Genomic DNA, 13,297 nt, shown 5'->3' with positions numbered 1-13,297 from the left:
ATAGGGATTATTTATCCGCACGTGTCGTATCAATCACAATAGTATGTCACCGGATGGCGATAACAATAGTTGTTGAATTACTAAAACGGAGATAGCGGTGTCGCAACCAGCCGCTTGGCCAGTTCATCGATCAAGCCCTATTGGTTTGATCTGAAAGGAATTGCGCGCGTTTGTCACCAACGCGCGCAACACCGACGTGTTTGGGCGTTTAGTCGAGCTTGACGGAGTGGCAGTCGATCGTGAGTGATCGATACGCACGATCGGCAACTGAACTCGTGCTTCTGAACCATAATTGAGCTCGGCACGTCGTCCAGCACTTCTCACCGCAGAACCGCGAGAAAAATTATTATGCACTCCAACCGCGTGAAACAAAACATTTGCAATCTGCTGTATAAATATTATTCACAAGTCAGAAACGCACGGAGATATCAAAACATCAAAAAAGATACAAAAATCGAATATATAATTAATTTCCGTAATCTTCCATTCAAAATCATTACGTATACGTTACGAAATTAATAATTATATCGAAGCAATAATGAATCTTAGCGATACCTTCGATTTGTACGAGAGGGAAATCAATGAATGTTATTTACTCACACGTTATATTTTATTTGTTATTTATTCACACATTATATTTGTTATTTACTCACACGTTATATTGTATTTGTTATTTTCGTGTCGTTACATTTATAGCGTGTATGAAATAATATTTATGTTGCCCGAGATGCACATCAGCCAACGCGAGCGTATAACAAGATGCGCGTCGACACAATTCTTTGAAGAAGTCGCTATTGATGAAAGCAATGAGAGTTAATGGTCCTTCCGTGGTGTATTCCCTCGACAAGGTGTTCATCATGCGAAATGCGGATAGGAATACGCGTACGGCAGATGCTTGGCCAACTCCTCGGCGTGAGCGGACAGATGCGCGATCTTGGCGTGGGCCACTTCCGGCGTATCTACGACTCGCCCGTCCTTGCCGAGCGGCGCCGGTGGACCGTGGTACTTGCTCTGGTACCCGCCGTGGTGTCCGCCGGCGTAACCGATGTAACTTCCGCCCGCGGGATATCCCCCGTCGAATCCGCCGTCAAATCCGCCGGCGTATCCCCCGTCGTGACCTCCGCCCGCGTAATATCCAACGTGAAGCGGCGCCGCTTTGGCAGCCGCCTCGGCGTACGCCGCGAAATGCGCCTTTTTGGCGTGGGACACTTCCGGCGTGTCGACCACCCGGCCGTCATGGGCCAGCGGGGCTGGTGGTCCGTGGTAGTAATGTCCCACGTGATACAGCTTAGGCTCGTGATGCGTCGGCAGAGCCAGCGTCGACAGCGTGAGGCACGATAGGACAATCTGAAAGAACAAAGAGATTTATCTGTCGAATCCTGAGATAAAAGGAGGAAACTATATGAAAGACAGCGATAACAATAGTTATAAAAAGTCTCTTAGTGTACGCTGCAAAAAAATTCACAAGCAAAGTATTCAAAAATTTGTGTACAGATGTGAAAGCAGTATTTTCATTGCGCTAGAAAGTTTAATTTTAATAAACTTAGTACAGAATGTTGTCTCAATCTAAATTTTTTTATATTATTGCGTTTTTTAATAGTAAAAGGGTTTATCATTGAAAAATAATAATTTTTTTAAATATAATAATTAATATAATACTTTTGTTAAAATAAAGAATTGTGAAAATAAGAAGGATCGGGATAGAGTATATCTGTGTACTTACAAGGGACTTCATACTTGCGCGCGTCTATTCGAGATCAGGCGAATCTCTGTCTGTACGGTTAGGCTACGTACCTAGACTTTATATAGCCGGCGAACGATACGCGGGGAACTAGTACAAACGTGCTGTACTAAATATTATAGCGTAAACGCGGAACGTTTTACAACATGGGGCCGCCTTGATTTTCAGATAACAAAAACGCGAAAGAGGCGGTTTTTCGTGTTTGGTTCATTTCGCTTGAAAGGCGAAATGGAGACACATCGGGGCGATCATTTTGCGCGATAAAAAGAGAGATCGAAAAATCGCGGTAGACAGAGAGAAAGAACGAGAAAAAGTTGGAAACAAAAAGTGAGAGATACAGATGGGATAGAGGGAGAGAGGCAGAGAGAAAGAGCGAGAAAGGGTGAAAAGAGGGAGGGATAGAGGGGCGGCTTGGAATGCCCGCAAGAACGGAATTATATGATTGCGCCAAAACGCGAACGTTCTACGAGCGATGTTGTACAATTGGCTCGGCAAAAAAGTGTCAGCGCCGATGGGAACGTATCCGATCGACCCTGCATCTCGTCGGGATCCCGATTGCCGAGCGAACGGCTCCGCGAGGAAAGATTCAAGATTGCAGAGCCCCGACATAAATCAGGAAGATTATCGAGACGAGCGATTAATCGCAAGTTTTTCGACATTGCGTTTATTAACGAATCTAACGTAAAGATTAAACGCTGTCAATTTACTTGTCCACGAGGAAAAAAACCCGTTAGTCCCCTTTAATATTGAAATTACTCGTCGACATTGACATTCTCCTGACTATAATTAATAAATATCGTATAACAAAATACAGGTTCTCTAAATAACCCGTAACGTGATTCGCGATTTCTTATCTTGCACTGCGAATTAAATTCCGCCACGTAAAAGCACTGCGTCTAATTGTTTAATGAGCCATCGCGGTTTACTTGAAGAACAATAAGAGTGCCGATTATAATTACATCAGATACAATTAAATATATCTGATCCTTTGTTGCGCGATCTAACGAAAGATTAATGATTCGATCAACGAAATGAAATTACACGGGCGCCGCTTGGATTGTTGATCTAAACAATTGATGATTAAATTAATTGCACATTCCCGCACGAAAAAAGAGATGTTGTATAAACAACGTTAGCTAACAACAATTATCTTCTAATTGAAACAAGAGTTTAATGACATTTTATTAAAACATATTTGTTTCATTAATACTGTTATTTAATTAAGATTATTTTTTATTAGACCGCTGTTAATACAACATTATATATTTATTTCCGTAATATAGTCTCGCACCATTGATGCGAAAATATCGAGAATTTTGACGCGCAATTTCGTAAAAATCAAACGATCAGTTGTACGAATATTTGCCGAACGGTGTTCACCATTGGTGGGGTGACGCTGTTAGGTAAGATTATATCACCGATTGTATATAAACCGAGCGTTTTGCTCTCGATGGTTAGAAAACGGTGACACTTTTATTCAGACTTGAACGTAATAATGAAGTCCTTGGTAAGTGATTTTGTTGGATTACAACTATTTTTAGCAGTCAATCAAGAAATTATTGAGCAAGTATCAATAAATTATTATCGTTAACGATTAAACGAACTGTCGGAATTGCGATAAAATCTGCAATGAGAATCGCAAAACCGCGAAATTTGTATCCAAAAATCATTTTGCTGAAATATCGATAATTAATATCGAAAAATGCTGCTGTCTTCACGCACACACACACACACGTTAATCGTTTTTATGTTCATAGATCTTCTTAATCGCCACCGTTGTCTGGATAACTTTGGCTATGCCGACGCATTATCAATATCACGGACCACCCGCGCCAATAGGCCACGATGGCAGAGTCAGGGACACGCCGGAAGTGGCGCATGCCAAAGCGGCGCATCTCGCCGCCGTGGCGGAAGCTGCCGCGAGAGTTCCGCACGGCGTCGTGGCTTCCTACGCGGAAAATGAGGACTATCACGGATACGTCAAACCCGTATCGGTCGGTCATCAAATGTACCACAACGGATACGGATATCACGGGCCACCTGCCCCGTTAGATCGCGACGTAAGATTTTTATCCCATTCAGTTGAGTGAACAATTAAGTTCGATGCGGCGCACAGTTTCAAAAATATGCGAAAATAATAATCCTAAAAGTGTACTCGGTTTAGATCAGTTTCTTCGAGTTCTTGAAGATTTGAACTATAATTTAATAATGATGATCAACGAATTAACATTCACAAGCGTCTTGGTCCTGTATTCAGACCGGTGTAATTTACAAAAGAACACATGTAATTAAAACAAAGAAACATGCAATTAAAACTTATATAAGCACGCAAAGTGCATTATTTGCTGTCTATATAACGCAATCATATAAAGCGTAGATCAAATTCTTCGCGTGCGAACATATGAAAGATTAAAAAGTGAAAGCAGTAATAAAAATGGTTCAAATGTTCTTTATAATAAGACACGTTGTAAACTGCCATTATGTTATTAATAACGGTCGAAAAACACGTATCGATAAGGAGAATCGGGAGATCTTCATAACTTTATAAGATTGCATTAGAATATAGGCTGCGTGTTAATGCGTCTTTGCGTGCTTATATAATTTTTAATTACCGTTCCTTTCGTAAATTACACTGAATATGGTCTGATTACGAACCGAGAATCACGACTGTGAATATTAATTCGTATTAAATACATCGACACGAATACCTAGTTATGGCACTAAACCTTTTTATTTTATTTGATTGATTTTTCTTCTTTGAGCCTTTTTAATAATAGATAATCATAATAATAGTACTAAATCCCACTTCCACTTTTCTTCACATTTCTTGTAGTTACGCTTGACTAGATTTCAGGTGTTAATGTTAGATTTTGAATATTAACAATAAAGAAGTATTATTCACTATAATTTACATACTTGAAATTTCGCAAACTTTTGAAAATTTATACATTTTTTAATTAGTAAGTGGAAATTACAGTAATTAATTGGGAGATAATTTGATAACATCGGATCGAAGAGGAAGGCCGTAGACGTTAAAAGGTGGATATTTAATATGCCGCTGTCTTTATATTGTTTTCTTCTTTTTGTTTTCAGGGTCGCGTGGTAGACACGCCGGAAGTGGCCCGAGCGAGGGCCGCGCATTTCGCGGCTTACAATCACATAGCTTCCGCGACACCCGTCGCGTTCGATCATTCGCAGATTTACAAGCCCGCGGTCTACAGCCACGACGGCTATTACGGCGATCCGTCGGGCACCCTGTCTTACGACGACGGCGCGAATAGCGGCTACGACGATTACTGACTTTGTCAATCAAGGGAACAGGGCGACACGTGAACGCGAGCTGATTTTTCCGCGGTGTTGATAGAATTATAAATTGACGTTGCCGCAATGTTACGCAGTTGGAAAACGCGCGTTCCTTAATTTTGTATACGCGCAACAGTTTTGTTATACAATACATTTCGTGATACGTCAATCGTAAATGTTTTCGCACCTTGCACAATCGGCTTTCAGGCTGAACCGCAAGATTCACGTACCCGATTCATTATCTCATTGTAAGACATGCTAATACCAATGCTTTAGCTTGTAAGAAATATAAAGCATTCCGCTGTGGTTGCCTGATTTCTTATATTTTATTACAACAGTGTATCCTCATCCCAAAATATTGCTGTTTCTAATACTGAACTACTTAAATGTTTCTTTAGCTGAGAATGGATCCTCTGCAAAAGAGAAAAACTGATTTATGGAATATATTGCATCTTTAAGAAAATTTAATATCCGAATTTAAAACGTATATTCGTGCATTTCACACGTAACAATCAAATCTTAATACCACAATAACACTGCATGTAATCTTGCTACTATGTTGACTACGGAAGATCATGTTCAATTCTAATATTCTGTAAAATTATGATTGTTAACACAGATAGAACATTGCACAGGATGTAACTATTTAAACGACGGAACATCGACCGAGTGTTACAATTTATGAACGCTAGAAGAAAAGGCGTGATCTGAAGAGATACATATCTCTCGGTAATGCACGCTATAAATAATCGTATCGCCCGTTGAGAATCGACGTATGCAACAGGCATACCTGTCAACATCCGCCTGCGGCCTCGCAGGCTGGCTGGCGGCATACCTCGTCGTCTTTTTGCGCTCGCGTACGAATCCGAGGAATGATTGATCCGATCACTTAACCGCGCGTCCCGTGCTCCTATTCTGAATACACAGTCGAATTCAATTCAAGGCACACAACATTTCACACGCAACAACGATTCCGACACCCCTTGAATAGGTTTAATATTTTACAACGTCGACATCTCTCGCAATATCAATAAATCACTCGCGGTCCATTAAAAAAAAAATGTTAATTACGAATATTTTAAGATTAATGAAAAACGTTAATCCATTTTATTAAGTCTCTGATATTTATCTACTTACTTTTTTCTTTCCAACACATGCGTATTTCTTTATTTCGATAATTCTTTAATTTGATGATATAACAGGCTCTCTCCTTATTTTCACTCTTTCGACAACTTGAAGATGAATTTCCTCGATGAAGCAATTTTCCATACACGCAAATCTTATATAATTACACGCGTAATTATCTCAGCACGAGAAATCGCGGCTCGTCATAATAGCTGCTCCACCTAATCGGTACACTATAGAAATCGCTGGGAGATCAATGCTTTCGGCCCACGCGCGCGCGTATACGCTCGAAGGAAAAACGGCAAGTTGGCCGGCGCTAATTGCAGACGTCGTTTAATGGGGATTTAAGGTCATACTAGTCATACCCGTATATGCGCTTATGCTAATAGACAATATAGGGTCGTCGGGCGTGCCGGAGATTATCTCGAATTCCAAGGAAAAGGGCTTTTGTTCCCCGGCCGTTGCGTTAATAAAGCGCCCACACAGATATGGGGAAAATTTCTCGCTGAAAACGCGAGTAAAAATTCTTCGCGTTTAAAGGAATCGTTGAAATTAACGCAACGTTCCGATTAATGGTCATGCGTTACTTGCGTGTTGCAAAATCACACGTGGATACTATTGTAAATTCATTTTTACGTAAAAGAAAGATTGTTGCTAATTTTGAATACATTTCAAATTTAATATCTTTATTATATATGAATTATTTTATATGTTTAAAGATATATATATAGAATTTTGCATATCATATACGGTCGTATTTCACTTACTTATTAATATATAAAATTTATATATATATATATATATATTTGTTTGTAAATAATTTTTAATATATTCGTTTACAGGTATATCCGTACTGCATACTGGATGATCCTAACGTTGCTTTTCGTAAGTGGCCTACTTACGACTTCTCATTAGTTATTTATCAAATTATTTAAAGTGATTTTAGCAATTAACTCACCGCATTTACGCATGTGCAAACCCATAATAAGGTTAACAATTCGCCATTATGTGCAAATGTATAGTAGGTATCTTACAACTGCGGTCGTTGCTCAATGATATTACGTTGGCAGAGCGCGTATAATGAATTAACGTAATGCTTATAAAGGCGTTACGATTTGCTACATATTTCATTTTAATAGATGCAACAGATACAAATCGCTTAAATAAATACTAAGAAGCGGTGTTCCGCAAGTTTCAAGCTTCCTCCCCTCCCCCTCCTCGTGAATGAAATTTTGAAGTTTCCGGAAGATATTTTCTCCAAGAGATCCTAGAAATTAATGCGTTTTAATTTTCACGGAAGACGCTTTCGCGTTTCCGAGTAACGCGAAACCGGTAAAATATCTTTCTCCCGCGAAACATTACGAGTTCTTAAAACGTGTGGTCGGGTGGCCGAAGCGTCCTGCGCGAGCACACGGCACAAAGAGAGTTTCGTTCAGGAAGCGAGACCTTGAGGAAGCGGAATTTTCGATCGGCGAGCAAAAAGACGCGTGCCGCACCTGCCGATGATACGGATCAGACGTGTGTATCGTCAAAGAGAACGATCCGTCCCGATCTTCCATCCAGGAAAAATCACGATCCCGATCTCGAGGACGCGCGATCGAGACCTTCATTTCGGCACGCTCTCTTTTTCTACGTCGCACCTCATACATTTTAATTGCGTCTCGCCCCGTCCTTTCCCTTCCACCTTTCGGCAGCTTCGCTTTGATATCGGCAAGGACGGCCGTTGATCGGCATGCCTGATGGAGAATATCGAGAAGTTATGGTAACGCGGTGAACGGGGATTCTCCGCCGAACACGATGATACGCAACCTCGATTCTATTTCTTTTTATTAGAAGATTTTTCTCGCAGATAAATATAAAGATCAATGATTAAGACACCGACAAATGCGATTATAACTGTTCAATATTTTATACTCCCCTTTTACATCGTTTATTATTATATTTTTAAATATATAGACGCAATAAAAAGCGATCGAAAATGCGTTAAGTTTAGTAGCAGAGAATTCAGTGATTCAAATTAAATAATGCTATTAAATTATATGTAAGATTCAAGGAAACTAACGTATTTGTTTTCATTTTAATTAAATCGCTCATCTTGAAGCTCACTTGATACGCTATGTAAATTTATGTACGCCTGCAGAAAGATGATAGTCTAGCACTTGCGGTTATACATGTCCATGAGAAGAAGGCTCATTATCCATTATTTTCGCGGTAATAAACGAGACTTTACGGCCGGGAATCACCTTCCGCGCATCCATCCAGCAAAAAGTAATCGACCCTTCGTGCAGCAAACCGCGCCGGGCTTCCTATTTAGGTCCGAGCCCTTGGCGGTCACTGTTGATGATGATGATGAGCGTGAAAAAGAGCCAGCCAACGAAGTCGCAAGACGATGTGAGACTGACCTCGACGATGCGGCCACATCTCAGAAGAGCCGGAGAGAATATCCCTCCCCGGGGCAGAATCAAACGGTGGCAGGGCCTCATTAACGTAATGTCAATGTCAGCACTTTGAGGTATAATACTTGCTGCAGGGTGCAGTCCCCTCCTACGGGTTGACGACTCCCTACCAGGATTCACATATATAAAAGGAGATCCGAGACGCGACACGATACGACATATAGCAGTCCATACTTTAGGGCGAGTACTGGTTTATCATCCAGCAGCGCTTGACCTCACTGATAAGACATGAGGGCTCTCGTGAGTACCATGGATCTCGGTAGGGGACCCTCGAACGAATAATCTTACGGACGAAAATTTAATTGCATTCAATCGTTTATTCCGCGATCAACTCGATTATCGTCCAACCGATTTATTAGTTGTAAATTTAAATAGAACTTGATGATATAATATCTGTCACTAATTTTTTCCGTAATTAGGTTTCTTCAATTTTGGGGTCAGATTCTTTGTTGAGAAAGTACTTCACACAAGCATTTGGAATGACTATACGCACAAGATTTACGCGTGAATTTTTCTTTTACAGATTGTTCTATGCGCATTCTGCGCCATCGCGGCCGCAAAACCGGCCTACTCGATATATCGCGTCGGTGTACCGCTCGGACCGGACGGGAAAGTCCTGGACACGCCAGAAGTAGCGCAAGCGAAAGCGGCGCATCTCGCCACTCAGGCCTACGAGGCGGCCAGGAACACGCTCGGCTACGGATACGTGCCCGCCATTTATGCACCTGCGATCTATGCACCTACGATTACGTACGGCGCGCCCATCGGCGCCGACGGTAGGGTGGTAGACACACCTGAGGTCGCCCAGGCCAAGGCTGCCCATCTCGCCGCTCACGCCCAAGTACGACACTCTCGGTTTAGAGATGGTTGCGCAAACGGCAATAGCTATTCGTGACCGGCATTCAACGTAGCACTGCTCTTCATTGTTAAAAGTCGAGAACCGTTGATGCAACGTTCATCTACACTCCACAGCATAGAAATGTTATATATTGTATATTTAGACTGTAAATCGTAATGCCCCATTCATATCTCCGAGGCGTTTTGGTAACATTATTTAGTCTTCCGTGATTTCCTCGCGACGCAATATATCGATGAGTAAGGTAAATTATACCAATGCCTGGACACGTACCTACCTGTCCAGACATAGGTACGTGTCCAGACATTGATACATTTATCTTAATTTAATCAAATATTCGTTTACGCAGGAGGCAGCTAAGACCGTCGGGCTGGTTCCGTACGGTGCTCTGGCATACGCCACTTCGCCTGCGTTCTACGCTTACAGTTACGCTCCACTTGGACCTGACGGCCGAGTAATCGACACTCCCGAAGTGGCCCAGGCTAAGGCCGCGCATTTGGCCGCACACGCGCAAGCAGCCGCCCGAAATGCTGACTGACGAGATAAGCAACCATCGGAAACCGCGTATCGATAAAATCAAGCTATCTCTTCGCCGATCGCAGAAGAACATGCGGAGAAAACTTGTGCCATGTTATATGGATCTGATGTGAAGAAACTTTAACAATAAACGAACCATTTTTTTAATAATTTCTGGAATAAGTGTGTGCAGTATATACATAGTTCGTCCTTATTGAACATATTCACAAATATTTGACGTAAGACAATTCAAAAGATGAAATAATTTTCTTATACTGTGAAGTTCCATGAGTGTAAAAAAAAAAACAACAAAATGTACATGATTTAGTTGCATTTAAATACAAAAAAAAAGTTTTTAAAAAATGTTCAATAACCGTCATAAAAATTCTACAAAAAAATCAATGGTCTAGACATCATCATTCTGCTTCACTTTGCACAGTTTTCCCAATCTCGAGTGCTTTCCGCGCCATGGCAACCGCGCCGACCTCGGTTTTGTGATCGCCGATGTAACAATCGGGATGTACATACAAAGCGCCTTCAATTCCACAGGCTTCCACAAGGGTATCATTGCTCAAACCACCCCACGCTTTCGGAAATAACATTCTGTACGCGTAACATTCCTGGACACAGCCAATACAATAAGTTCTAGTTTTCCAAATGACATACTTTATTGATGGCGACACGTTCATATTCTTTTCCAAATAAAATAGATACTCTTCATACGATACAACTTTCGACAACATTATTATCTCTCCGCTCGTATCGACCTTAAAAGAATGTTTTACATCAAACAATAATCGAAAATATATCCAAAACAAAAAGACAAATTATAGAGAAAGAGTTTTCCTCTTACTTCGAATCGATTCTCCACAGCGTGTCGCACGATGTCCATTGACGGTAAGTGAACGTTTTTCACGTTTTGTACAATTTCTAAAAATACCTTTCGAGCCAAAGCCACGGCTTTCTCAAACTGTTTCTTTTTTTGATGGAAGTTCAACGGATAATTCAGTCCAAATATGCGCGCACTTAAATTAGTACCTAATAGATCTCTGAAAGAAATGCAGATGCAATTATTCTGGAGAAGCGTTCTAGCAGCATATAACATCACAAGCGTCCACTTACAATGGCCCTGTACCGCACATTCGCTCGTCGATATCTATAGCGTCAATTTCTTCGATTAGCTTGTCATAAATGAACTTAAACATTTCATCAATAACTTCGTCCTCTGTTACGTCTGTAAGTACATCTCTCAATATCTCGTGACCGAAATGACAGTAGATCAGTCCCGCACTGGTTAGTTCCACTGTCCAATCATACCCTGGTTTTCTTATGATGGTACTCACCGATTCTTTGAAATCTCTAATAAAAAAAAATAAGTAAATAATGGTGTAACAAAAACAGAAATTTTCTTTAATGGCGTATAATTAAATAGTACAAATATATTTTACTTTATGTTATGATCATATCGATGCCTGGATGGATCATATTCTCCGCCAACACCCATCACGATATCACAGGTATCTAAGACACTTTTATTTCGAGATCTAAAAATTGAATTGTACAACTATGAATTCTGCAACCCAATATTTCCTATTCAATTCCGATATAATAATCTATGTCAATTCCCTTTCTGGATATCAGTTAGGACGTTAAAATTCTTGGCTCTTAGATGAAGATAATTACCTCACTATAGATGCATTCTTATACTGTGGTAGCAGTTTTAAAAGTGCGCAGGCAAGAACTCCAGAGGAATAAAATAATCTTTTGTAATACGTGGCTATCTTCACGGTCGATTTTTCCGACATCGTGAGAAGATTGGAGAATCCGCCGGAAAGGGCGCTTCTTGATATAATCGACTGAAAATTGTGATCATCATATTAAATTACGCGATTTAATGCTATATTAAGTTAATTAAGTAAATATATCGCTATTTAACAAATCAACAGATCAAAACATGAGTTCCACCAAAAGCTCTTTTATATACAGAAGTTCTTTTAAGTTGTGCTTAAATACCTTAACGTTGCACGCCGAAGAACGTACGTTTTATATAAGATTTCGTATTTCTTAAACTGACCGTTTTCCAGCAAAGGATGGCAAAAAGATGTCCGAGAATGCACGTGCTCCCTTTCTGTCGGAAAAATCGAACTTCTTCCCTTGGTTGGCACCTGCCTCTTTTCAGAGGTCAGTATCTTGTTGATGTTGGTTTGCTAAAGCGTATTTACATAAATATACAGTTTGCGATTCGAGATTTCATTTCAAAATTTGTTGGTGGGAAAATCGAACGGTGGAACACGTCCAGTGGCGCTTTATGTATACAAATTGTGCACGTTGAACTACGTAGCCACGAATATTTCCGGCAGGCATCACATTGCACATACGTTCCAATGATTCCGTCCCATGCCCATAAAGTGCAATTTCATAACAACATATATTATTTAAACAAAAAAATAACTAAGAATTGGAATAATTTAAGAGCCAGATAAAAGATATTAAAAATAAGAAATCAACTATATATATTTTTTTAATGGTGATTTTATGCAGAATATATATTAGATACTATAGAAAAACTGCAGAACTGAAAAAAAAACAAGTATAATGTAATTGCTTAAACATTTATTTGTGCAGTTTTGAGGAATAAATAGAATAGCCTTCTTAGAATATTTCATTTTGACCGAAAGTAATTAAAATATAAACTTAAATTTGGAATTTCTTCATACATATTATGCGTATATTTTCAATTTAAGAATTTAAAAAAAGTTCAGTATTAAATGAACCAAACGGTAGAGAGGTTTTTCTTCAAATGTGTACTTTTTTCTTTCATTTTTGCTATTTTTTTATGGCACAATTTACATACATTTAATGCATTACGTATATATATGTACATTTCTTTTATTTTATTACTTTTTTTTATTATATTTTTTATTATCTCTTTGTTACTTTCCATAACATTTTCATCAATTTTTTCAATTCATTATTGATAGCATTAATTTTAGGCTACTAATTTTTTATCTGTGCTTGCATTTATAGATATTTCTACTTTAATATGCCTATTTTTGTTACTTATTCATATTTTTAATTTGTTATATCAATGGCATATTTACTTTACATTTATACTAATTTTAGGCTACTTTTCGTCAGCTCTTGCACTACGTATAAAGAAAAGTATATTTACTTTATATTTTCTTTCTTTATTCTCATTTCATTTTTTATCTTTATGTGCTGTTGTACAATATGTATGTATAGAATGTCTTACACATTATGAATCTTTTTAGTAATTTCATGCTAATAAAATGTTTTGTT

At 39.4% G+C, this 13,297-nt stretch overlaps 3 protein-coding genes across 4 annotated transcripts; 1 reads left to right on the top strand and 2 right to left on the bottom strand.

Annotated features, from left to right (window-relative positions):
• Window positions 1-602: 602 nt before the first annotated feature.
• Window positions 603-1,804, bottom strand: Cpr92f (cuticular protein 92F). The gene is made up of 2 exons (XM_077414554.1): window positions 1,724-1,804; window positions 603-1,347 (listed from the first exon to the last, which is right to left on the bottom strand). The coding sequence occupies exons 1-2, from the start codon at window positions 1,733-1,735 to the stop codon at window positions 856-858; spliced, it is 504 nt and encodes a 167-aa protein (XP_077270680.1). The 5' UTR covers window positions 1,736-1,804; the 3' UTR covers window positions 603-855.
• A 1,417-nt stretch (window positions 1,805-3,221) lies between these two features.
• Window positions 3,222-10,214, top strand: LOC143901910 (uncharacterized). The gene is made up of 6 exons (XM_077414542.1): window positions 3,222-3,248; window positions 3,499-3,801; window positions 4,835-5,024; window positions 9,045-9,061; window positions 9,149-9,466; window positions 9,831-10,214. Exons 1-6 carry the CDS (start codon window positions 3,237-3,239, stop codon window positions 10,017-10,019), a joined length of 1,029 nt encoding a protein of 342 aa, XP_077270668.1. The 5' UTR covers window positions 3,222-3,236; the 3' UTR covers window positions 10,020-10,214.
• Window positions 10,215-10,250: 36 nt separating this feature from the next.
• Window positions 10,251-12,679, bottom strand: LOC143901918 (MYG1 exonuclease-like). Of its 2 annotated transcripts, XM_077414551.1 has the most exons (6): window positions 12,072-12,679; window positions 11,681-11,853; window positions 11,446-11,541; window positions 11,120-11,356; window positions 10,851-11,046; window positions 10,251-10,764 (listed from the first exon to the last, which is right to left on the bottom strand). In XM_077414551.1, the coding sequence occupies exons 2-6, from the start codon at window positions 11,800-11,802 to the stop codon at window positions 10,414-10,416; spliced, it is 1,002 nt and encodes a 333-aa protein (XP_077270677.1). In that variant the 5' UTR covers window positions 11,803-11,853; window positions 12,072-12,679; the 3' UTR covers window positions 10,251-10,413. The 2 variants fall into 2 exon arrangements, with proteins under 2 accessions (XP_077270677.1, XP_077270676.1); XM_077414550.1 differs by having other exon boundaries at window positions 11,681-12,679.
• Window positions 12,680-13,297: the final 618 nt, after the last annotated feature.

The sequence above is a fragment of the Temnothorax americanus genome, unplaced genomic scaffold (genome assembly GCF_048541705.1).
Source record: "Temnothorax americanus isolate GAGA-0224 unplaced genomic scaffold, ASM4854170v1 Scaffold37, whole genome shotgun sequence".
Classification (NCBI taxonomy): Eukaryota; Metazoa; Arthropoda; class Insecta; order Hymenoptera; family Formicidae; genus Temnothorax; species Temnothorax americanus.
The sequence above is the reverse complement of the archived record's forward strand: the minus strand, read 5'-3'. Positions and strand labels throughout refer to the sequence as shown.

Coding starts and splice junctions, on each gene's coding strand:
- LOC143901910 (XM_077414542.1), top strand. Junction 3,802..4,834: donor CTGCCCCGTTAGATCGCGAC/GTAAGATTTTTA, acceptor TTTTGTTTTCAG/GGTCGCGTGGTAGACACGCC. Junction 9,467..9,830: donor ATCTCGCCGCTCACGCCCAA/GTACGACACTCT, acceptor TCGTTTACGCAG/GAGGCAGCTAAGACCGTCGG.
- LOC143901918 (XM_077414550.1), bottom strand. CDS start 11,802: ATGTCGGAAAAATCGACCGTGAAGATAGCCACGTATTACAAAAGATTA. Junction 11,542..11,680: donor AAGAATGCATCTATAGTGAG/GTAATTATCTTC, acceptor TTCAATTTTTAG/ATCTCGAAATAAAAGTGTCT. Junction 11,357..11,445: donor CGATATGATCATAACATAAA/GTAAAATATATT, acceptor TTTTTTTATTAG/AGATTTCAAAGAATCGGTGA.